This window comes from Lytechinus pictus, chromosome 7 (genome assembly GCF_037042905.1).
Source record: "Lytechinus pictus isolate F3 Inbred chromosome 7, Lp3.0, whole genome shotgun sequence".
Classification (NCBI taxonomy): Eukaryota; Metazoa; Echinodermata; class Echinoidea; order Temnopleuroida; family Toxopneustidae; genus Lytechinus; species Lytechinus pictus.
The window spans coordinates 3,835,457-3,861,867 of NC_087251.1; the positions used below are offsets into that span (position 1 = coordinate 3,835,457).

General features: G+C 34.6%; 1 protein-coding gene across 2 annotated transcripts; it reads right to left on the reverse strand.

The window, feature by feature from the left end:
• Positions 1-5,905: 5,905 nt before the first annotated feature.
• LOC129265125 (cytochrome P450 3A27-like) lies at positions 5,906-25,283 on the reverse strand. Of its 2 annotated transcripts, none has more exons than XM_064101702.1 (13): positions 24,906-25,283; positions 24,051-24,144; positions 22,505-22,557; positions 22,193-22,289; positions 21,082-21,198; positions 20,410-20,498; positions 19,506-19,654; positions 10,338-10,468; positions 9,698-9,856; positions 9,093-9,313; positions 8,361-8,498; positions 7,581-7,743; positions 5,906-7,240 (listed from the first exon to the last, which is right to left on the reverse strand). In XM_064101702.1, the coding sequence occupies exons 1-13, from the start codon at positions 24,953-24,955 to the stop codon at positions 7,142-7,144; spliced, it is 1,560 nt and encodes a 519-aa protein (XP_063957772.1). In that variant the 5' UTR covers positions 24,956-25,283; the 3' UTR covers positions 5,906-7,141. The 2 variants fall into 2 exon arrangements, with proteins under 2 accessions (XP_063957772.1, XP_063957773.1); XM_064101703.1 differs by having other exon boundaries at positions 22,226-22,289; positions 24,906-25,100.
• Positions 25,284-26,411: the final 1,128 nt, after the last annotated feature.

Sequence of the window (26,411 nt, forward strand, 5' to 3'; positions counted from 1 at the left end):
TAAATTTTTTTTAGATCTAGGACTGGTTTTGTATACGGACTAGACATATTAAACCATGGCAAATAAGCTAATATTTGTCTAAACCTAATTAAACGTGAAATTCGGAATTAACCAGTTCAAAGTTAACCATGGCATTAGTCGGCTATTCAGTGTTGTAGTCAAGGCTCAAACCTCCAAGGCCAAGGCTTTAATACCCAAGGCCAAGGCTTCAATACCAAAGGCCAAGGCACAGTGGCGTACCTAGGATTTTTCACAGGGGGGGGGGGGCAAAATCAGCTGCCAAAAAATTTGACAAGCAAAAAAAAAAAAAAAAAAAAAAAAAAAAAAAAAGGTCTTCAATAAAAAAAAAAAAAAAGGTTTTCGTACCAGAAAAAAAATTGACAAGCAAAAAAAAAAAAAAAAAGGTCTTCAATAAAAAAAAAAAAGGTTTTCGTAACAAAAAAAATTGACAAGCAAAAAAAAAAAAAAAAAAAAAGGTCTTCAAGCTCGTCAGGGGGGGCTAAAAAGGTATTTTAAGCTCGTCAGGGGGGGCAGGTATATGACTTTTGTATGGGTTGTGGCTCGTCAGGGGGGGGGCAGAGTGCCCCCCCTGCCCCCCCCCCCCCGTAGGTACGCTAGTGCCAAGGCATGGAAACCCAAGGCCAAGGCCTGAAAACCTCAAGGCCAAGGCATTTCAAACTTACGATATACAGAACAATGAACTAACAATACTTAGGCGGCAGACATCACACATGGTAAAATGTATGTGAGCGAGGGGACTGAGCGAGAAAAAAAATTAACCTTTGTACATTTAAAACAAAAATAATTTCATGATAGAGACATATTAAAATAATGATATAGTTACCTGTGTACACATAATCCATAATTTTTCTATAAGCGATTTACATTGCAATAATTATTATTACCACGGTCATCTGATCCTGGCATTCTCAACGTATGTTTTTCTCCACTCCCTGGGACAGGGGCAGCAGAAAATTATTATGGGGGGGGGGGGGTCAACGCCAAAAAGGCACCCATTTATCAAAATGAGTTTTTTTGTGCAAACAGATACATGTATTTTCAAAATGAGATTATGAATATTAATACACATGATTATTAATACTTATTGATATAATATTAATAATTATTGATTATTAAATTATTTTTTGTTAATTATTATTTCTTGAAACCATATTGACACAAAAACAAATACGTTGTTTATTTCCTTGAAACTGTAGAGAAATGAGATTCAATGTTGAACGATATATGATTAAAAAGATGTAAACATTTCCCCCCCTTTGTTTTGTAAATCTGACCCAAAACAAATATAAAATTTAGAAGAGAGATAGAGAGAAGAAGAAGTCCCACCACCAAGAATAAACTTAGACAAGGGGGGAAAGGAAAAGGAAAAGATGGAGTAAATCTGATATTATTTTTTAAACAATCTATTGCAAAATTAGCTTTTCTTATAGAAAGAGGGGGACAAATTTTGTTCACTCGCTCGCTTCAATCGCTTTCTTCTTTTTTTTTGACAGAAATTTTGCTCTATATATGCCATGCTTGGCCCCTCAAAGTTTCTGGCTCATCATGCCATTGACATAACCCATTTGGATATGACAAAATTGGAGACTGTGTTCAAGTTTACCAAATCTTTTCAGAATATTAAGACTTAAAACATTCTTGTTGGCCAAAGAAAATAATACAAGGAAAATCCTAATGGAATAGAAATCAACCTTGTTATCGTTCTTTAGAGTTAGCTATGTTTAAAGTATGAAAATTGTTGTCAAAATTGCAGTCAGATGTAAAAATTATTCTTGTCATCAAAGCACTATTATCTTGATCATGACCATTACTATTTACTGTCATTATCATCATATGATTACAACACATTACCAATACATAATGCTATTTTTCACAATTAATTACTGATGTATTCTTTGTTTGAATTTCATGATAATGGTGACAATTACAATTGATGACACTGCTAGTACACTTACTACTGCTGCCGCTACTGTTACTGGTGATTGGTAGTATTGACCATTAGTGTTATTAAATATATATATAAAAAAAACAATTGAAACATAATTACTTATTTAAAGGAGAATGAAACTCTTGGAGCAAGTTAGCTTTTGTGAAAGCAGAAAAATCAAAGAATAAGATCACCAAAACTTTGAGTAAAATAGGACTAGCAATAAAAGAGTTATGAGCATTTGAATGTCGAGATCACTAATGCTATGGAGATCCTCCCATTGGCAATGCGACCAAGATCTGTGATGTCACACACGTACAACTCTCCCATTTGGACACTGAAAATATACCCCAAAACATCTCTTTTTGCTCATTCTAATCATATGACAAACGATTCATCAATGATATAATGTTGTGAAACCTCTGTACTTGTCATCTCATAAAGAGAACACCTCACCTTGTGATAGACTCTATAAAAGTGAGAATATAAGTGAAATAAGTACTAAATTAATGAGGGAGTTGTACGTGTGTGATATCACAGATCTTGGTCGCATTGCCGTTGGGAGGATCTACATGGCACTAGTGATCTCAATATCCGAATGCTCATAACTTTTTTATTATTCATTCAATCTTCCTCAAACTTTCAACAATATGTTTCTTTGATTTTTCTCTTTGATATGGATTCAGCTGGTTTCAAGGGTTTCATTCTCCTTTAAAACAAATGAAAGTACAAAATACAAAATGCCTTGAAAAAGCCTTGAAAATGCCTTAAAATTTCAAGGCTCAAAATCCTCAAGGCCTAGGCCCTCTCAAGGCCAAGGCTTTGAAAAAGTAGCTAGGCATTAAGGCACCTTAAGGCCAAGGCCGAGCATCAAGGCACTATAACACTGATTAGTACTAGGCATTAATTAGACAGGTCCAGATTTGAGGTAAAGTTAATGCGCTAGCCTAAGCTAGCCCTACCCTAGCACATGTCTTGCCATTAATGGCAGCTAGTTTATTAAGTGTTTAAGAATTGGATATATGTATATATATAGATCTAAGCCTATAAGACCTATGTAACTATGTAAGGGTACCGGTAATTTGACGATGCTAATTCATTCTGAGCAACGTGAATGCTTACGATCGGCACTGGTCGAGTCCACGCGCATGCGTACTCTTAATCCGAAGACGCAAATCATGAATATTCATATGTTGGTCCAGAACTCGGTGGGAAAAATAATTTCGCCCCCCGCGAGTTTGCACACACTTCCGTTTAGCCTTCCTAATTCGCTTCGCGAATCAGGAAATCCCTCGCTTCGCTCGGGAAGCAGGCGCCGCCAGCGCGTTTCCGTTTTACACCCTGGCGAAGGCAATCTCCGCAAAAATAGCTACAAAGCGACTAGTGAAGAGTCTACACACGTCACTGGTTTCTCCCCACAAATCCGAACATGTTTTTGCAGTGGCGTTTATACAAGGAAGTGGAAACCTACAATTCGGGCAATAGCCTAAATTAATTTAGTGTTATTATTCTTGTCTTATCATTATCATTACTGCTTGTCTTTTCATATAATGATAAGACAATAATAATAACAATACAAAACGAAGGAGATCGAATCTCCGAGAATCTACAGCATGTAGAAGTTGTTTCCACTAATTGTTTCATAATGATTCTAAACGATGAATTAAAATATAGTAGTATAGTAGTATCGGTGGTAGTAGGAGTAATAGAACTAGTATATTTTAATTGGGAAACAACTGGACTTCTACATGCTGTAGATTCTCCCGGGAGATTCTCCTTCGTTACGGTACTTTTGTTATTATTCTTGTCTTATCATTATTATTACTGCTTACTAAATTAACTTTTGCTATTGCCCGAATTCTAGGTTTTTCATCTCCTTGTATATACAAAAGCATGTTCGGATTTAATTAATGACTGCTCTCTGTACATGAAGTGCCGTGGCCGTGTAGCCACTGAACTCTGTGCTGGAGTTCAGTGGCTGTGTTGCATGTGATGCTGATGTGTATAGACTCTTCACTAGTCGCTTTGTAGCTATTTTTGCGAAGATTGCCTTCGCCAGGGTGTAAAACGGAAACGCGCCAGCGGGCCCTGCATAACACAATGTTATTATTACCCTTCTCCAGTCTAAAGTTGCTGAGCGCCAAGCAAGAGGGCAGAAGGTCCCATTTTTATAAGTCCTTGATATGACTCGGCCGGGAACGAACCCACGGCCTCCCGTTCATGAGGCGGACGCTCTACCACTGAGCCAGAAAGAGTACTCATGGACATTATTGTACTGTTTGTTCCAATTTGATCACGTGACATTTAAAAAGTATACGGGAGCAAGATATATGAATGTAAGTGTGACGGTGGATTGTACGTTTACGCAAATGATGTGGGTGTGTGGGAGAAAGATGGAAAGTGTTTGATGGCAAATGTGGGGGAGAGTGTGTGAGAATATGAGAAAAACGAGTTTGATGTCAAGTGAGGGCGTGTGTGAATGAGAAAGAAAGAGAGAATATAGGTGGTAAGTGTGGATGAGGGTGTGAGAGGGAGAGCTAGACGATGAGTATGGGTGGTGTGTGTAAATGAACATAGTATCAGATGGCGAGTGTGTCTGTGAGAATGAAAAAGTGTTTGATGGTAAGGGTGCGTGAGGGTGTGTGGGAATGAAACAGTGTGTAATGGTGAGTGGAAATGAAGCTAGAAAGTGTTCTATGGTGAGTGTCGATAAGGGTGTGTGGGAATGAGAGAGAGAGAGAGCAAGAACTTGATGAGTGTGTGGGTGTATGAGAAAGATAACGTAAATGTTGTTGAGAATGTGTGGGAATGAGAGATAAAGCTTAATGGTAAGGGTGTAGGTGAGAAAGAAAGTGTTATAAGGCGAGTACGAATGTATGCCAATGAGAAAATTAAGGAGAAAATGTTTGATGCGAGTGTGGGAGAGGGAGAGTGGAATGAGAGAGTGGTATCAAGTGTGGGTGATTGTGTGTAGGGATGAGAGAGGGAGGGTGTTTGATGGTGACTGTGGGTGGTGGTGTGTGGAAATAAGAAATTGAAAGCTTGATAAAACAAAGAGGGTTGGGGGAGCTTGATTGCGACACATCCTCACTCTTCAGTATACGCGCATTACCATTATTACCACTAAAACATGACTTGTAATCATTATCTTTGTCTTTTTTGTTTTCAAATCATATTTTTTTAAACTTTATATATCATCCCCTCTCTGCTCCCTTACTCACCGACACATTCATCTCTTCTATTTCCATTTCTCTTTCTTGATAGAAAGATCAAGTGTATACTCCAGGGTCAGAGATTATTATGTTTGTAATGTGAGGGAGCATGCATATTCACACACATTCTATATCTATATGATGTGGGTGTGTGGTAGAAAGAGTGAAAGTGTTTAATGGCGAGTGTGGGGGAGAGTGTGTGAGAATATGAGAAAAACGAGTTTGATGTCATTTGATTTTCATTTGTAATCATTTCATTTGTAATCTCATTGATATTGATATATTTATTTGTTTGATTGTTTATTGATTGTATACATGCAAAGAATTTTTATTTATATGAATTGTGATTGTAAACTTATTGATTTGAAAGAGGAAGAAAAAAAAATCTAGTCTTTACAGAGCAAATGTAACTGTTAAATACTCAAAGGGATCACATCCACTCTTTAAATTGGTGCCAAGCTTACATAAATTATCTGATTAACATAACAATTTTTTACACTTCTGACATACTACTGTTGATCCTGTATATATTATATATCTCACTTTTTTATATATAGCTCTGTAGGAATAAAATAAACTCAGCACATCTGTTCTTTAAAAATTTCAAATGCAAATAATTGATTGTGTTATTTTATTTTCATAGGAATAATGTAACATAGCTTACCTTGTTGAGATAAATGGCAACTATCTTCACTACTTCTATTAAAACATACCAGAAAAAATTGAACAAAGAAAAAATGATTAATGAATTTGTAATTCTTTATTCATAATTAAATTCAATAATTGAAATCAATATTAGATTAACCTCGTTTTACAGCAGAGCTTGTTATATACACATGAAAATATACACGTATAATCTCCCCTCTTATTTTTCTTGATCTGTCATCTACTGTAAATATTAACATTATTGCTAATAGAACATCAATAAGGTTACAGGAGAATACGATGGAAAAGCGAATACCAGTTGACATTCATCACTCTAATAAATCAAGAGATGCAATATACAGGACTATAAAAAAAAACATTATAAAAAATCCAATATTAATAGGAAAATCTAAAATGCCACAAAGTTAATTCAGTGAGAAGTATGAATTGAAAAGAAAAGGTTAACATTTCTTTCAAAGAATTTAGAAAATACACTCAGATTTTGATGGCAAATTATTCCTCATTATTGTAACTCATTACTGTTTTGAAAAAGTATGAAAAACTGTGAAAAGTTATATGTTATTTAATTTATTGTGATTACCTAAAATAAGTTATAGAAATTGACAACTAATGATTACAGTTTGAGACTATGAACAGCTTTTGATAAGCATAGGAAGAAGTAGTAGCAATAGTAACAGCATTCAGAATAAAGTTGGTCCTACAAAGAATCTGAATGCAGGACAAACATCAGTTTAGTGGTGTCAAAATCTAATGTTGGCCCATCAAAATTTTCTGACATCAGATTTTGTGATATTTTCCAACCATATTAGCACTGAATTGCATAATTTGTTCCACATGGGAAATATTTAACTTGTTCTGTTTATTTGATGTATCATTTTATACAACAATGTATAGAAGTTTTTCTGAAACTAGTGCATTTATTCACTTGTCATTTTAGCGTAAGAATCTGATATTGGCCCAATGGAATTTGATATAAATCAAATAATAATAAAGATAGCATGCATAAGTACATAAGCAAATGAAATTTCATGATGACCACGAGTTACCCTAATACATTAGACTAATATGCTTACCCAATGAAAATATCTACACCTGGGATGTGTATTGAACATTACAGTGTCACTTTTAAACTCATCTTAAGACTGGAACATACATTAGGCAACAACATTAGATTAAAAATGGTTTAATGTTGAATTGCTAAAGCTAGGACAACTATGGAATAATGTACATGTCACTAGGACCTTTCTATATTCTTTAGGAATGTAGGTTCAACATTCATATTTCAGTCTAATACAAAGCTGGTACATAATTATGCTCATCGACTTCGTAGGTTGTAACGAAATTGAGGAAGGATGCGTAGGTTGATTCCATTGGGAGGGGTAAGGAAACTCAGGTTGCCAAGCTTTGGTGGAATCTATAACAATGAGAAAAAAAAAATGAAAATAAAACCATGTTTATTTTCCCCTCATAATGATAATGACTACAACACCAAGTTTCTATTAAGAGCAAATTTGTGTCTACATTTCTGTACTAGGCGATAAAAACTGGATAAAAATTGTTGAGCACCGGTTGCCATGGGTGAATGAATGGCTGTGACATTTCTGTAAAATAGCCTGAAGATCAATACACCTTTGTGAATCACCCCATATGTTAACGCACTTCATAAAAACTTCAACATGCTCAAAGCTTATCTCACTGATGATTGGTTTAGCTATTAAACAGGCAATATTAATTCCATATGTTTATGTTCTTACCTCTGTCTCAGGGCAAATTTCAAAATAAAACTTCTGTAGGATGCAGACCATAGCTACTTTGATCTCTAACAATGCAAACCTGACACCGATACAACTATGTGGGCCCATACCAAAGGGTAGCCAGCCACATGGGTGGTTGTTTCCTCGACGATCCTTGCTGAACCTAGAATTTAATCATTAATTATGTTAGTTTCTGTGACATACAATATACTTACAAGCAAAAAGGTTGAAAGTTTGGAACATGAAAAATAATTTCAAGTTGTTAGTTTTTAGTATTTTTGATGGTTTGAAGTAAGTATTCCTGAACACTAAAAAGTCTAATGAAATAGTATTGAAGCATGATATTAGATAATTAAAGACGTTTAAATATTGATTGTCCAAGAATTTCAACTAATTCCTTTGTGACATTCTTCTTGATCATATCTGCACAAGACTGTAGTACAGCTCCAATTGCATTTAAAAATAATGAATGCATTTTCATAAAGTGAGCAATATAGCATATCCAAGATTATATGAACAGTGCAAGTCTAAATCAATCAGGGATGCCACTTATTTTTTTTTTTTTTGGTAATAGTATGAAAATTACTTTATATTTCCTTTAATGTACTCAATATGTGTTTTCTATGGCCATATTGTATAAGTAGAAATTTGTACTTTTGTCTAATTTTTACATCACAGATTTAATGATATATTGCTTCAATTTACAGCTTAGCAGGATTATGAAATAATTATGTATAGAATATAAAGAATGTATTATGATATTGAGTTTGCATCAAATACCTTTCAGGGTCAAAGGTCTCTGGGTCAGGCCAAAGGTCAGGATCATGTTGAAGGTTCCATATTGGTATAAGAATATGTTGTCCTTTCTTGATGGTGATATTATTGTAGGTGATTTCTTTGTTACAAACGCGGTCTAGGCTGGAAGGTAAATGCACAAATTGCTGACTGTTAACTGTAATTTTCCAAAGAATACTAGTATGAACATAAAAAAGATTGACAGGTAACTATTATGTTGTTAATTCAAATAATAATATACATTTATAGAGCACCTCCTTTCTGATTTGTAAATTCATTTCTCATTCAGTAACATATAAATTTGAAAATAAAGTAAAAAATTACACATCAAGGAAACTACCAGGTTAACTACTATAGAATCAAATGATGAAATTATTCTTCAAATAATTTTCTGGTAAATTAATGTAAAATAATGTCATAACAGTCATATTCAACAATTCACAAATACAAAGCAATAAAAACCACAAGGCGACCTTTCCCCAAGAATTTTCTACACATTTGTTTATCCTCTCAGTATAATTCTAACTTGATATTTTGCTGCATTGTTAATTTATATTTTACTCAAACATTGTATGAATGCAAAAACTATTTTAAAAAATCAATAAAACAATGTACATTAAGCTAAAATCTTGAAAGAAAGTGGAATTATGCTTTAACTTAGAAATATGGATACAATATCTGCATTTTCAAAAAAAGGCAAGTCAAAATAAAACTTACAGTTCTCCAGGGGGATATATTCTCATTGATTCCATGATAACCATATTCAGATATTCCATCTTCGTTACCGTCTCAAAAGTGATATCATTCAGTGAGGGCGCCTTTTCCTTGACCTCCTCTATAAGGTGATCCTGAACATGCTGGTTGGTTGCTAGGAGATAGGAAACAAAGCCTAAACCTGTGCTAGAAGTCTCATAACCAGCCAAGAGGAAGGTTATTGCCTGAAATAAAAAAAATAATAAAAAAGTACAAAAATTAAATTGGGCGAGACCAAAATAGACTGGTAATGAGCCATCTATGAAAAAGCAACATTATGAGGTAGGACATACTTTGCACTTAAATAAAAATCCTTTCAAAAGGATTTTGAAAGGTTGTTTTTAGGAATTCAAGGAATGTAATTCAAACTATCTATTTAAAAAAAAAGATGTCTTGATCAACTTCAATACTCATTTAATAAACCTGGGCATTATTACAATATTTATAACACATTTCAGTGTATACATATGATCATTATGAGAGAACAAAGTTTGTCCCCCAGAAAAGGGTTTGGCAATAGTACCTGCACAGAAATATTGATTATGTATTCATAAAGAGAAGGGCCTTACATTTCCTATAATTTCACTTCTATTGAGAGCAGTCTTCTGTTTTGGTTTCCAGCTTGTTTCCTGAGCTAAGTCTGCCACATCATCATCGTCGTCGTTCATCCTTTTCACATCACCATCTTCCTTGTGAGCAGACAACATCAACTGAAGGAAATCTAATTGCTAAGAATCATAAAACAATATTCATTAATAATAATTGTGTTAAATTACTGATCTGATCAATGGTTAAAACAAAAGTGGTCCCCAGCGATCAAGAGAATACTAAAAAATGCTCAAATATTAAGCTTTTTTCCTATTTTGCATTAACAGAAGCAAACATTATAACAGATTGTTTTAGAACAAATACATTGTTGCTAATTGGTCATACCTTAAATGATTATTTTATTCCTATGTTATCTGATCTAACAATTGGGACTGAAGATGCAGTCAACTTAAAGATATAATCAATACCACATGAAGATACTAGTGTTTGAAATGTTTTCCCCTTCAAAAATATTCAATTTCATTTTATTTGATTTCTTATATTTGTACTTATTCATAAATTTATCCTGTCCAATTTAGAAATTTCATTATCATAATCTAATCAATCCATTTTCATTTTTCGAAGCAGGGAAATATCAATAAATTTTGACATTAATCTCACCCCTGTATCCCCACTTGCTTGTCTATCTGCTATAGCCTTCTCAAACACCTCTAAGAAAAACTTCTCAATATCCTTGGGCATTGTACCCAACTTGAAGAAATTCAGAATGGGTGCAGTCCATGGAAACAACACTACACATGGGGAAAAAGAGGAAAAGTCCAAAGAGAAATTAAGTCTGAACTGGACGCCATGGTGTAAAGACGTGTTTTGGTCAGCTCCGCGGTACCATGCATGCATTTTTTAACTACTACTATTACAGCCATACCATATACCATTTACTTCTTTGATTTGCGACATTTGCTCAGCGGAACGTTGTTATACTACCTCTTCATCAATACTTTGTGCAGAAATTCATTATTTTGCTACTTTTGGCTTGACTTTTACTCCCTTCACCACCATGTCAACGCGTACTACACGTGCTAGTACTAGCGCCTCGGACAAGGTCGCTCAACCCGAGCCAACGCCCAACAGTATCGCCGAACTGAAGGCCGACATAAAAACGCTATCCGAGGTGTTATGTCAGAAGATAGATGAGTTACGCAACGACACTGCAACCATGCACCGCAAAATATCTGACCTAGAAACCGCTATGACGGCTACGAGTGAACGGACTTGCCATCTAGAGACCGTCCAACTTCCAAAACTACGTGAGGACCACAAAGCCGACATGTCAGCCATAGAGAAGAAACTGATTCTCCTCGAGCTCTACCAGAGAAAGGCTAATCTCCTTTTCTATGGGGTCCCCCATAACAGAGATGAAAACGTCTATGAGAAGCTCCGCAACGTCTTCGTTAATCTTGGTCTATCAGTGGAGGATGCAAATGCCATATCCATTGCAAATGCACATCGGTTACCCCGCAAGTCGCAAGCTGGAGCAGCCGCCCCTCCCCCTGGTCCTGAGCCTATCATAGCGAAATTCGTTATTTTTAGTGATCGTCAGCGTATCCTAGAAGCCTACGAGCATCAGCAACGCGTACCTCATAGCGATGCAAATAATATTAGCAGAATCTCGGTGAGAACCGATCTTCCACCAATCATGAAAGCTCGCAGAGCTAAGCTCGCTACGGTAGCATATGAGAAAGCAGAAAAATCTATCAACCAAGATATTTGTCAAGGATACCAATGTTATTCTTCAATTCAAGACCAAGGGCACCAGTGAATGGAAGACCTACCATGACTAACATCCCTGTCCTGAAAATAAAAGGTATAACATAATGATGTACTATAGTAAAGTTTCATGATCTAATTGATTTCAACATTTCATAATACTATACTCCAAGATGATGTCTTACTACTAAACTCCTTTACCTATAAATTATGGTATCATAAATAAATAAATAACGGTATAATGAGGAAAAACTGACAACTTTTATTTGTAGTTGAGAGATGAATAAAACTGCAGCCTTTTCAGTTCAAATGTTAGAAGAGAACGGAACAACACTAGAATAGGTCTTCAAATTGTTATTTAGTTTTTTACTTGACCTATTGCCATAAATAATGTAATGAGCTAAACTTACAATGATATGGATATCTTATTCATAGATTAAAGACTGCAGTTTCTTCACATCCAGTGTCTTTTTACTGCATGATAACTCTAAATATTATATTATAGATCTTGAAGCAATTTTATGTAACCTGGCAATTGAATTACGAATTACTTGTCATTTTTTCTTAACTTACACTTGATATTTTTAATATCATGTCTTTATTGAGAGTATTGCCTCCATATTTAATGTCTCTGCTGGAGAACGAGAATACATTAAAAAGGTTTGACAACCTTTTTATACTCTATATATCTATAACAGAGTATGGGGTGTTCTGGAGAGGTGGAGTGAAGCAGGTTTTCTTCAAATCATCATATCTCTAGGGGGGAAATGAAATTTAGATCTACAAGATAATAAATCCTAAACTTTTCCATGATTTTTTAAGATTTTCCCCAAATCTTAGGGGTCCCCATTTTCCCCCAGTTTCTCAAGAAAACCTGTTTCACTTTGTTTTCCCGGATCACTTTATGCTCTGTTTTACTTGATCTACTAGCCATAAACAGATAAAATAACGGTATAATGAGAAAAAACTGACAACTTTTATTTGTAGTTGAGAGATGAATAAAACTGCAGCCTTTTCAGTTCAAATGTTAGAAGAGAACGGAACAACACTAGAATAGGTCTTCAAATTGTTATTTAGTTTTTTACTTGACCTATTGCCATAAATAATGTAATGAGCTAAACTTACAATGATATGGATATCTTATTCATAGATTAAAGACTGCAGTTTCTTCACATCCAGTGTCTTTTTACTGCATGATAACTCTAAATATTATATTATAGATCTTGAAGCAATTTTATGTAACCTGGCAATTGAATTACGAATTACTTGTCATTTTTTCTCAACTTACACTTGATATTTTTAATATCATGTCTTTATTGAGAGTATTGCCTCCATATTTAATGTCTCTGCTGGAGAACGAGAATACATTAAAAAGGTTTGACAACCTTTTTATACTCTATATATCTATAACAGAGTATGGGGTGTTCTGGAGAGGTGGAGTGAAGCAGGTTTTCTTCAAATCATCATATCTCTAGGGGGGAAATGAAATTTAGATCTACAAGATAATAAATCCTAAACTTTTCCATGATTTTTTAAGATTTTCCCCAAATCTTAGGGGTCCCCATTTTCCCCCAGTTTCTCAAGAAAACCTGTTTCACTTTGTTTTCCCGGATCACTTTATGCTCTGTTTTACTTGATCTACTAGCCATAAACAGATAAAATAACGGTATAATGAGGAAAAACTGACAACTTTTATTTGTAGTTGAGAGATGAATAAAACTGCAGCCTTTTCAGTTTAAATGTTTGAGAGGACGGAACAGCACTAGAATAGGTCTTCAAATTGTTATTCATTTATTTTTTTTTATTTTGTTATTGCATGACAGCTCAAAATATTATATTATAGATCTTGGAGCAATTTTATGTAATCTGGCAATTGAATTGCTTGTCATTTTTATTGTCATTTTATTATATTATAGATCTTGGACCTCTCTCATTCAATTGATTCATGATTTAAAAAAAAGGCCTATACATTTTTATTAATATATTCAAGCGAAATCAAACAGCAGTCTTTTAAAGTTCAAATGTATCCGAGAGAACATAATGATATTAAAAAAGGTCTAGAACTTAGTTGTATTATACGACATATTAACCTTAAAAAAAAATGTTGGCCTAAGGAAAAAAAAAAATGTCTTGATTTCTAGCCATAAAGTATGGTACCATGTCAAAAGGAATACGGTGTATTCATTATACGTATAGATTCAAGAAGAAACAAACTACTGTTTGTTGTTGTTTTTTGTTTTCCATTTTATATGTCTTTGCGTAAAGAACACGACTTAGCATTATAGTAAATGACTTTAAAAATAAATAAATGAATACGTAATGTCTACTTTGTACGTGATCTTTCTAGTTATAAATCGTACTTTATCTTGTAATGGACATGTTTGCTAGGATATCCGAATTTTGTAGATGCTCAAGAGACATGAAATAATGTCATTTTGCCGCATATAGTTACCGTTGCCTGGCATTGTCCCTTCCATTCGCTGAGATGTCTATGCATAACATTTGACAAAATCATTCACAGGTTTTCTTAAATGTCTTGATGAAGATGTCTACTGCAGCTGTTAACACCCACATATTTTCTATTTGTGTCCAAGATATTCATGAGCATTCCGCATGTCTTTGTACTGTATCAATTATTTTCGATCATAAGCTATTCAATCCTTTTCCATACATCATGTACATACATGTAGTATGTTGATGGGATGGCTTAAAGGGGAGTGAGACCTTTGGAATAGGTAGGCTTGTGTCGTGGCAGAGGGGTCGGGGAGGCGGATCGGCGGGGGTTTGGGAGGGGTCGGACGGGCGGTGGGAGGGTTGTGGGCGTTTGAGTGTTGCGATCGCTGGTGCTGCGGGGGTCCTCGCATTGGCGATGTGGCGGGGATGTGTGGTGCCATATGTGAACGGCTTTCCCTTTGATGGACTGTGGGGTGCCCCCGCGGGATGTCTCTTTTTGCTTTTTCTTGTGGTGATGTGGGCTCTTTGTCCATGATGTGTCCTTTGAGGGTCTGCATTGCATGCCCTCCTGTGGAGAAAATGCGTGGTCAACAGGTGGATGTGATGGGGGAGGCAATTTGGGTGAAATGTGTACTAATGTAATGGGGAGAGTTGTTCGCAGGTGGCATCGCGCATCTTTGTCGCGTTGCCCGTGTGGGGATCTCCGTGGCATTGGTGATCGCGGTATTCGGGTGCTCGTGGCTTTCTCATTGTTTGTCTGATTCTTCTCGGGCTTTCGTTGGTCTTTTTCTTTGATTTTTCTGTTTTCGCGCAAGCTATCTTGTTCTAAGGGTTACATTCTCCTTTAAAGTGACAGGTGATGTGTGGAGTTCACATTCATATCTATGCTATTTACATGTACGGTAATTCATGTTTCTGGATTTTGAGTTCTTTTTGTATTACTTATTTCTTTCCTGGGGTCTGGAGGCAAGATTATGCACAATGCCTGGCGATTACAAACTACAATTATACTTGGAATCTTATCGGTAAACATTAATTACTCCTCTATCTTGCAGGCCTATATAGCGGGCTTCCAGGCTCCAGAAATGAATGGGTATGCGTATCATTTACAGATGAAAAAATCTAAAATCTAGTAACTTGAACTCATGCATTGATACTTATTTACTTCACAATACTGGTGTATATTCCACTCAAGTTTATATTTTTGTGTTGTTTTGTTTTGACAATTCCCTTAAATAATATTAGTTCCTATGATAACCATTGATTTTCTACAAATGAACGACACTGTCGTAACTCCCATGCTGTAAAACTTTCCACCAATTATCTTTTCTCAAAATTTGGAACTTAGCGGTAGCTGGACCACCCCTCATCAGTATATTGATTCAACCAATATCATGCGTTCCATTGTCATTTTTGGATTACGCGTTTCAGCCATTTTTTGTATTTTAGGCTATGGGTATTTCCCTTTGAACACCTTCTATTCAGTTACAATCTCCATTTTATATACAGATCAAACCAATCTTAACAACACATGTACTAGTTTGCTTTTCATAGTTTTTCATGTACTATTATTATTCACATCTGCCGTGCGCCTTGGAATTCCTTCGGTATATTTTACCCGCCCTGCTCTCACGCAATTTGTGTTAACACATACATTTTATGACGAGTGGCCTTAATACATTTCATTCTGCGCCTGAACTAGCAACTATTGTTCAGAGAACTGCCGGATCCTTGCCATCAAATTCTTCGCTGTCTAATTCTGAATCTTTTCAGAACCTTCAGTCAACTGAAGCATATCCTAACCCCCAAACTACTGAACTTAGTCTCGATTTCGAATCAACAACCGTAGAGGGTAACAACCCTTACTCTGACTACTTTTCTGAGCAAATGTTTTTCTCCAATTTAAATACACACAATGATAAAAATATAATACTTTTACAATATAACATTCGGAGTCTCAATAGAAACTTCGACCAATTAGAAGCATTTGCTAAACAACTAAAATATCAGTGGTCAGTGATCGGCATTGCAGAAACATGGCTCAAACACACTCCCTCCTCGCTTTATAATATAGAAGGATTTACCTTTGTCTCTAATAATAGAACTGAGAAACGAGGTGGCGGTGTGGGAATGTATATTCCCGACGGGTTTGATTTTACAATAAACGACGAACTAACCATTATATCAAATACTATAGAAACTATCTTTGTCGAATTACACTCTCCTCATAAAAAGAATATAATCATAGGTGAAATCTATAGACCCCCAAATACAAATCCTAAAGATTTTATTGAAACATTACAGTCATTATTATCAGCACAAATACTGAATAATCAAACATGCATTATTATGGGAGACTTTAACTTTGACTTACTCCGATGTGACCAAAACACTGATAGTCATGACTTTCTTAACTTAATGCTATCTAAACATTTCTTTCCAGCGATTACCAAATCAACCAGGATAACCGATACATCAGCTACATTGATTGACAATATTTTTGTTGGAGGAACTTCAATTTTCAAGTCAGGAATTATAGTTAGTGATATCTCAGACCACTTCCCCATCTTTACATTGATACCTAATACTATTCTTAATCCAAAGCCTAAAACAAAAAACAATATAGGATCACGTGATCTGTCACTATACAACATCAACCGCTTAAAAAATGAACTCGATACAGTTGATTGGACTGCAATCTATCACTGCACTGATACTAACATCGCATTCGAACAATTCATAGAAATAATTATGCATCACTTTAACTCTTGTATCCCAATTCGAAAAAAACATTCAAATTATAAAAAACGCCCAAGGCGTCCATGGATATCCAAGGCTTTATTAAAGTGCATCAATAAAAAAAACAATCTATTTTATAAATATAAAAACAATCTATTTTATAAATATAAAAACAACCCTACTTCTTTGAATAAATCCAAGTATTCTTCTTACCGTAATATATTAACATCTTCGTTAAGGCTTGCTAAGAAGAACTTTTATTCGAAAGAATTCATTAAACACAAGGACGACATTAAAAGTACATGGAATACAATAAACGATATTCTGAAAAGGAAAAAGATATCCAACCAAATACCAAAAATCTGCATAAATAACAATGACATTCTAAATCCCCTCGAAATTGTTGAGGAATTTAATAACTATTTCGTTAACATTGGCCCTAATCTTGCCCATAACATTCCCTCAACTGACATAGACTTTAAATACTTTTTAAAATCCCCGAATCCAAATTCTTTATTCTTTACCCCAATCTTAGAACATGAAGTTATCGACATTGTTAATAATCTAAAACAAAATAAAAGCCCAGGATATGATGGTATAACAAATCGTGTATTAAAAGAGATCATACCATACATTATTGCACCCCTGACACATATCTTGAATCTATCCATTACAAATGGTATCGTTCCACAGAAAATGAAAATCGCCAAAGTCATACCAATACTAAAGAAAGGTGCCTCTGATCATCTTGGTAATTATCGTCCTATTTCTCTTTTGACCTCCCTCTCTAAAATTCTCGAAAAACTAGTATATTCACGTACAATGAAATTTTTAATATATCATAATATCTTATCTAATAATCAATTTGGCTTCAGACAGAAACACTCCACAACTCATGCATTACTTGTTTTCTTAGATAAGATAGCCCATGCCATAGATAACATGTCTCACACTGTTGGAATTTTCCTTGACTTCTCCAAGGCCTTTGATACTATCAATCATAATATTTTACTGCATAAATTATCCCATTATGGGATTCGAGGAAAGGCCTTGGAGTGGTTTGGAAATTATCTTTCCGACAGAAAACAATTCGTTAGTATTAATGGACAGGACTCTTACCCGAGATTAGTATCATGTGGTGTTCCACAAGGTTCCTTATTAGGCCCCCTATTGTTTATTTTGTATATTAATGATTTTCAACATTCATCTGATAATTTGTCGTTTATTCTTTTTGCAGACGATTCTAATATTTTTTTCTCCCACCGTAACCCCACCAGCCTCCTTGAAATCCTGAACGAGGAATTGAAAATGGTCCAAGCCTGGATTAATGCAAATAAGCTATCTTTAAATGTTAACAAAACTCATTATATGTTGTTCAGTAATACTATCAAATCTTTACCCGGTGATATATTGATTGCTAACACAAATTTAACTAAAGTCGATTCCACAAAATTTCTTGGAATTTATATCGATAGCAAACTATCGTGGGAATCACATATTAATTATCTTTGTACATTAACGGCTAGAAACACAGGCATTTTAAACAAACTTAAACATGATCTACCCCAAAAAATTTTATTATCTCTTTACAATACTTTGATTTTGCCCTATCTCAATTACGGTATTCTTGCTTGGGGTAATAGCAATAAAACTCAACTACATAGGTTGTTTGTCATTCAAAAACGTGCGGTTAGAAACATAAACAATGCTGGTTTTCTTTCCCATACAAGTCGTTACTTTCATGGAAATCAACTTCTCAAAATCTCAGACTTATATAGATATAATTTAGGAATTTTTATGTTCCAGCTATCCACAAATGAATTACCAGCCATTGTCACCTTATTATTTGTTAAACGAAATGTAATTCATTCATACGCAACTCGACAAAGTACATTTTATCATTTACCACTGACTCGAACAACCTTTGCTCAGAAAACAATTACTTTCTCAGGACCGAAGTACTGGAATGGACTATCCAAAGACATTTCAGACTCCAATTCATTGTTTATATTCAAACGTAAACTTAAACATACTTTTTTGAATGATTATGCAGTTCAGGCAGCAGTAGATATCTAAACCTTTCAGCAGCTCCATTTTACCTTCATACCTCCCTTTAAAACATTACTTTCTTTCCAGGGCGTGCCACAGATGTGATTAAACCAATTGGTACATAAACTTTTGCTTTTCTTTTACCTTGTTATTTTTAATAGCTATATAGCCTTATGTCTTATCACCTCCTTCCATTGGGGCCTATAACTCACAAGCTCTGCTTTCAACTTAGGCCCCTCCATTTTTCACTGATTTAAATTCTTATTGCGTATAACTTCTGTCTCAATAACGATTTATTTCAACTCAATATAATTATGTTATACTCATGTCAAGCATGTTAATGTCTGTATATGAATAATGGAAATAAACTAAACTGAAACTGAAAACTGAAACTGAAGTCAGTTGTAGAAAGCCTGTCACATAAATGGGAGATCATCGGTTAGATAACCACCAGAGTCACACCAAAGACTACCATGGGTAAATAAGAGTTTCATGGTTAATCAACGGTGGTATAATAAGCCAAACATTTTGAAAGCACCAGGGCAAAAATATCTTATTTTTTGGTTATGGTCATGATTTATTTTATTTTATTTTATTTATCTTCATTTATTTTTTTAAATTTTTTTTGGAGGGGTCATCAATATCATCATCATCATCATCACCATCATTATTATTACTGCTGTTATCATAATCATCATCATTCTCAATATTATTACAACCTTGAGAAACTTTTGTATAGTATATTGCATATAACAGCAAGAAAGTTGGACTCATATAAACACTCTGTTGAAAAAAATAAATGTGGTGAATTTTACTTACTGACAATCAGAAAGACTGGGTTTGTAGCACTGAAGTTGAAAACTCGCTTTGCATATTGAATGAAAGGCTCATCTTGGTTTGTTTGAGAGTTAACACGAAGACCAAAGGCACATGATCCAATCACATCCATGGCATATGGACCATACAATCTAATTTAAAAAAAGAAAGATACTAGTAATAGCTACATTATTGTGATATTCAGAAGAATATCCACTATATAAACATATATGCAATTAAATTACACTGTACATTTTCAGCAAAATTAAACGTTAATAAGAAGATTCACACCATTAAACTTGCATTACTACTTTATAAGCCATTTCACAATTTGAATGCCTTTGAAATCATGCTGAAGTGTTCATGTGTCTGTTTCTTCAATGATTTAAGTCTGTGTGTGATATGCCTTCAAAAACAAAGGGGACCGAGTCATTAAATGAGAAGAGAAATGACCCATTTCAACCAAGGCTGAAAACGAGGCTTATCACTCTGCTGCACTTCAAAATGACTGACTCTCTACTAGAATAATAATCTTATTAACTTCTTTGTTCAACAAAAACACTTTTGTATGATGCAAATTCAGTATTTTCTTCTTAAACATGACTGGTGAAGGCTATATTTTACCACCGTGTAAAGACCTTATCCAGTCATCTTAATCCAAGCTTGAATGCATATCATTTTCTTAGATATAGGATATGCATAAAAAGCTGGATCGGTTTCTTAATAGCTGAAGCTCCTCCTTTCACCATCCTTATTATAAAGTAATATACCTGGCGAAATACCAAATTATAGCACTTTGAAAATAGGAATATGATAGAACTGCAGGTGTTCACAAAATGGTGCCAGATGGTACAGCAATACAAAACATAATGAAAACTAAATATTACAAGTGTTACATTATACATACTCCTTGCATTCAATATTCTTTCCCTCTTCATCACATTTGGTGGAAACATCAACAAGAACTTCAGCACATTCTTTCATCAACGGAAACATCTGAATATAAAACAAAATGACATATTTTCAACTCATATAGCATGAATAATTATTGTGATATGAAGTCAATATTCTTTATAAGATATCATAGACAATCAGATACAACCAGGAATTCAGCTCTGCTGTAAATGTAGTACACTTGATTTCTACTACTAGTAGTATGATAATTGCAAAACTCAATAGAACAGTACCATATGCTATTATTTAGTAAGAAAGTTGTGTGAGAAGGGGACAATTTTTAAAAATCATTTGCGAAAAAAAAATGTTTAAAAAAATGAGATGCAAGTTCAAATGCATGCTTCGGTTTAGTTTAAGTCAAGTTTGTGAATGATTACAACTTTCATGAAAATCCTCCATTAAATTTATATTCTTCACATTTAATGTTTTGGAGAAGTGATTAGTATGTCTCATACACACGGGACAATATATCAAATTACAACGCATCCCTTTGCCAGTTGAGTTTTAGTGTCAAATTTACAGTATATCATTATGTCAAGTCACACTATATACAGGGCATAAATGATTTCAATACTATGGAAACTACTTGTTTAAAGATTAATCTGAATAGGTTTAAAGCACTTACTCTCTTAAGCTTGACACTTGTAAATGATGGAGAGAGTAAATTACGAATTTGTCTCCATCTCTCATCCTTAGCACTCAACATACCACCATCGAGAAGATCATTCTTCAATACAGCTCTCTAGGATACAAACATAATTAAACTTCACTATCAAATCATATAACCAATGTTATTCATGCTTTTGGTGGAGAAAATAATACCATGTAATGATAAGAGGCATTCAAATAAAAAAAAATACCTTTTCAAAGTTTTGAATCAGTAAAAATACTAAAATATACATAAAGTAATCTCCATATCATTATCAAATATTTCTGATAGCAGTGATATTGTTACAAGTTTCGAAACTACCTATACATGATAAACAAGCAGTATTCATCTTATAATTCAAAGTTGAACTAGCTTTTATCACTTATTTAAATAGAAAATATTTTGCAGAGATTTTTTTGTGTGGTGGTGTTGTAGTCTAGATGATAATACTCTTGTCTTTCAATCTGAGGGACATGGGTTCAATTCCCAGCCATGGTGCGTTTTTCTTTCAGCAAGAAATTTACTCACATTGTGCTGCACTCAACCCAGGTGAGGTATATGTAAATGGGTACCGCCAGGAAGCAATTCCTCAATAAGCTGTGAGCACCGGAATAGGTATACTAGCTTAGCCGGGGTGATATAGGAGCCCCTTGAGGACCTAATAAGGTGGATATGCGCACTATACAAATCCTTTATTATTTCATTATTTAAACAGTATCTGTCCCTTTACATTTCACACTGTCTATTCCAGAGTCTTCTATTCAATTATGATCATTAAACACATGGTACATACATTCACTTTAACATGAAAGAGGGAGAATCTGAGAACCTATAATAAAGATAAAAAGGTGCCTGGCTTTTATAATGAGTGAATTTAGATTTCAAGAGGCTAATCTAAAGATGTTCCTTTGATAACCAAGCAGTCTTCATCTTACAATTTAAACTTGAAATATCTTTTCTCACTTATTTTTTCATTCCAAAAAGGAAATAATTTGCAGAGATTTAATTTCTCTTTACTTATCCTAATCTCTCAAAGACAATAATTATGTACCCTACAAAAAATTTAAAAATAGAATAAGCTCCATACATCTCGATTCACGAAATGATCAAAGTCTTTCACCAATATTTTCCTCACTACATCTGGATCAGAGACTAAGAGCGTGGGTTTCCGGAAATTGTAGACACTGTAACAATATAAAAACAAGTCAGTATTTTTGTTACCTTTTTTAATCATCTTTTCAAAATAACATTCATATGAGAAACACATTATCATACTTTTAAAATGTATTTTTCAAAACAAAAAATTAATATTTTTTTATTTGAAATTATTCCTTTTTAGTTAATATTTTGTCAAATTTAAAGTCTTATAAATCTATTTTCCATAAATACTTCAACTTACCCAACAATCTTTCCATATTTCTGGAAATATTCAGCAAATCTATCATGAAATACCTGTGAGAATTAATTTAAATATCATTATACTCCTAACATATAATCAAAGAAAGGATATAGATAAACAAGAGGAACGCCTCTGGCAGTCTCGCCTGTATTACGCAATTAGATATAACAGTGCTGACTTTGAAAGCAGCTAAAGAACACTTATTCACAAAAGAAAACACTCATATGATAATAAAATACTATGTCCATATTGACCCAATATGACCTTGATAACCCTTATTGCCTATATGATTGATGAGCTATATGCTACATGTGTATAGATCCATAAACTTTCTAAGTTATGATGCCAATTCAACAAATACCCCAAAACGGCCAAAGTTCATTGACCTTAAATGACCTTTGATCTCGGCCATGTGACCTGAAATACACACAGGATATTCAGGGATACATGGTTACTCTTACGTCCAAGTCTCATGAACTAGATCCATAAAATTTCAAAGTTATGATGACAATTCCACAAATACTCCCAACATGGTCAAAGTTCATTGACCCTAAGTGACCTCTGACCTGGTCATGTGACCTGAAACTAAAGCAGGATGTTTAGTAATACTTGATTACTCTTATGTCCAAGTTTCATGAACTAGATCCATATACTTTTTAAGTTATGATGACATTTCAAAAACTTAACCTTGGTTAAGATTTTAATGTTGACGCCGCCGATTTTATTTTCTCAATGAATAGTGAAATTTCTTATACAAATCAACTATGATGTCAAAACACTTACAAACGTACTCCAGGCTGAAAATGATATAATTTGAACAGATAAAGTAAACTTAAAAAAAATGACAATTTCATTAAAATTGGACAAGGAATAACAAAGATATGACATTTTCAAATGTTGCATTATTTTATTGAAACAGATCTATGCATTTGTCTTCATGAATATATATGCAGTGAGCAAGCTGATGTTGTCATCATATCCCCATTTATTTTATTTCATAATAAAACGAAAGTATATATTTTTTTCCTTCCAAGAATGAAAAAACAATGTATTGCCAACTGATTTCATGAGTTAAGATAATCACTGATGCAACTTATGCAACTTGTTACAATGGAGATATATCAAACATGTGTGTATGAAAATATGAAATGATCAACACCATAAGAAAAAAGAAAGTGAGGTCTTTAACATCATCAGCCCACCTATTGCACATTCATTATTATGGCATGCATGTAACTGTTAGATATAATTGATTTCAGCCTGGGGTACCCCTTCATTTATTCTGTTTTCTCTCTCCAAATTGCTGTTAGTGAATCTCTACTGAAATCTTATTTTGCATATGTTTATAGTTTATAGGAATAAAGCAGTTAATAACAAATGCAATCATTACATAGATAATGTTTAAAAACAATTTACAATATAAACAGGTAAGACTGGCAACTCACAAAAGGGAAATATGGATTCAGAGATTCAAACATGTGCCCAGTGTAGGGACAATGTGAGATAGGGGATATGAAATGGGTTAATCTGATTGTATTATACTTACAACAAACCACTCTATAAAGTTTCCAAATACAGGTATGGAAGGTGGGCTGGGGATGCCCTGCCTCTTAAAGTATGTCCTGCACCATTTGTCATACCTGCAATAAGTCAAATAAAAAAGGTTAGAGAGGCTTTCTAGGGAAATTCATTTAAAGTGAATAGCACATAAAAGTGTTATTTTGTTCCCAGCTAGCCAGGTATAGGTATTTCCAGTTTGCATCTAGTCATGCAATAGTTAACGTTTTAGGTCTACGGTACTTGTCAGAATAAAATCAGAGCCAATTAATTGTTCCAGTTTGTCAAGACTGTGTCATGTAGAACACCAATTACCCAAAGTATGTAAAAGCCCAGCGATCATATAACAAAATAAATCTTAATCATCACTCAGAATGAACATAGTAAATTAGTTTTCCACCATTAAAGTAGCTACAAGGGTCAATGAAGACCTGTCCAAATATGATATCATAAAGCTCCATTCAATTGTATTGAATTCAATAAAACAAAATAAGATTAGATTTAAAAAAAAATTGGGGGGGGGGGGTGCAGGAGCCAGCAAAAACCGAAGATCTGCATTTCTACAGGTCATTTGATAGAATAAGAAAAAAATGTGTATAGGCCTATACAGATTAACCAAGGGGTGCATGGAAATATAAATTTTAACAAGACTTTTAAGCCACCATATCACTGAATTCAGTCCCATGCACTCAAAGGCCAATTATACAACCATACTGAGTAAACACCGGCCATCGCAGTGTTCTGATTCCGAACGTAATACCCGTGTACCCATTTGCATCGATATCTCCTACTGTCATATACACCATAATTATTATTTCCAGAACTTGAAGATCATAATACTTACGTGAAATACAAAATGATAACGCAAACTATTAGTAAAAGTGTGGTATACATCTTGCTTCTAATTATTGTCCGCAGGCTCAATGTGTCGGATTAGTGCTATAGCCGTGTGTTGAATTAAAATGGAGAAAAATTAGGGTGAAATGAGTAGCGAGCGTGCACCGCTTTGAGTGAGAACGGCACCAGTCGCGATTATTGTGGGCAAAACATGTGGAATGAGACATAATTATAGACCACGCCCATATATGCACTGTGCTTTGATCGGATCGATGAAGTGGAAAGTTAGAAAATATCATTGGTGTAAAGAAAATCCTTTTATGGTAAAAAATGTCTACAACTAGTTCTATGTATACTTTAAGGTTTCATGGTCTTGGGAAGCGGCAGGTGCGGTTTTTTTTTTTTTTTTTTGGGGGGGGGAGGGATTAGGGGACTGAAGCCCCCTTAAATCCATCAAAAAAAAATTATACCATAGAGAGAAAAAAACATATGTATAGGTCCTGTATGCGAAGGCCAATATAATTGATTAATATAGTATTCCATTCATGTCGTCAAGTGCTCTAAAATCAAAGTTTTTGATATTCAAATTCTAACATTTTCTCGCTCGGTCGCTAAACGCTCCCTCGCAAAATATCATGTAAATGAAGAATACATTAAGGTGTGAGTATAGGAAATCAATAATCTCCTGCAATAGGCTGTACAGTAGACTGCCTTGCAAACTTTTTTTTCGAAATTAGCCTCCCAATGCTTGCACCACTGATCTCTCCACTAAGGGAGAGATCAGTGGCTTGCACCCGCGGCCACCACGAAATGCCATAAAGGAAGTTTAAACTCTGAAAAATGTCGTGTTTTGTCAAAAGCGCTCCGTATTTTTGTCATTCTTTATGATATTTTTCTATCGCTATATACTCCTGATAGAGGCTAAGCTTATTAAAAACAAAGTTTAGAGTCAGTAGTGCTGATCCATGTTTTGGATGGCTAGAGGGGGTAAAAAAACATTCCGGCGCACTCTGCGCGCCAAATTATAATGCAGAATTTTGCACGTGAAGCTCACCGAAAAGTTTAGTTTTATATGTTTAATAGCATTTTCATGTCAAGTCTGATGGTTTTATAGCGGTTTCAGATGTTTTTCAAACACATTTTTGCAATGGATTCTTAAATTTGTCCATCGATCTATCAATATTATTGGGCAGGGCCAAATCGATATGTTAGCCGCATCCCCAATATTTTCATGGCAGTCTAGAACCGCGCCTTGGGAGAGGGGGTGCTGAATCACCCCTAAGATTTTGCCAGGGGGTGCTGCGTGTATTATTTTCCATAGGCAGCACCCCCTGGAATTGTGGTAGGTGTGTCACAAGGGAGAAATGTACGGAAAATGACCAACATCTTGTGTTAAACCTTTTTTTTGGGGGGGGGGGGTTGTCAACATTTTTGGCACCAAAACGACCTTAATTATGCAGTGCTTTTTTTGTTAGTCAAATTTACATTTACTTTTGGCGGAGCCAAAAAAAAG

What these genes read in the sequence shown, in the direction of transcription:
- LOC129265125 (XM_064101702.1), bottom strand. Translation starts at nt 24,955, where the DNA reads ATGTATACCACACTTTTACTAATAGTTTGCGTTATCATTTTGTATTTC. An exon ending in AAGCAAGTGGGGATACAGGG is followed by an intron (nt 9,857 to 10,337) that starts GTGAGATTAATG and finishes TATGATTCTTAG; the next exon opens with CAATTAGATTTCCTTCAGTT. An exon ending in GAGACCTTTGACCCTGAAAG is followed by an intron (nt 7,744 to 8,360) that starts GTATTTGATGCA and finishes ATTAAATTCTAG; the next exon opens with GTTCAGCAAGGATCGTCGAG.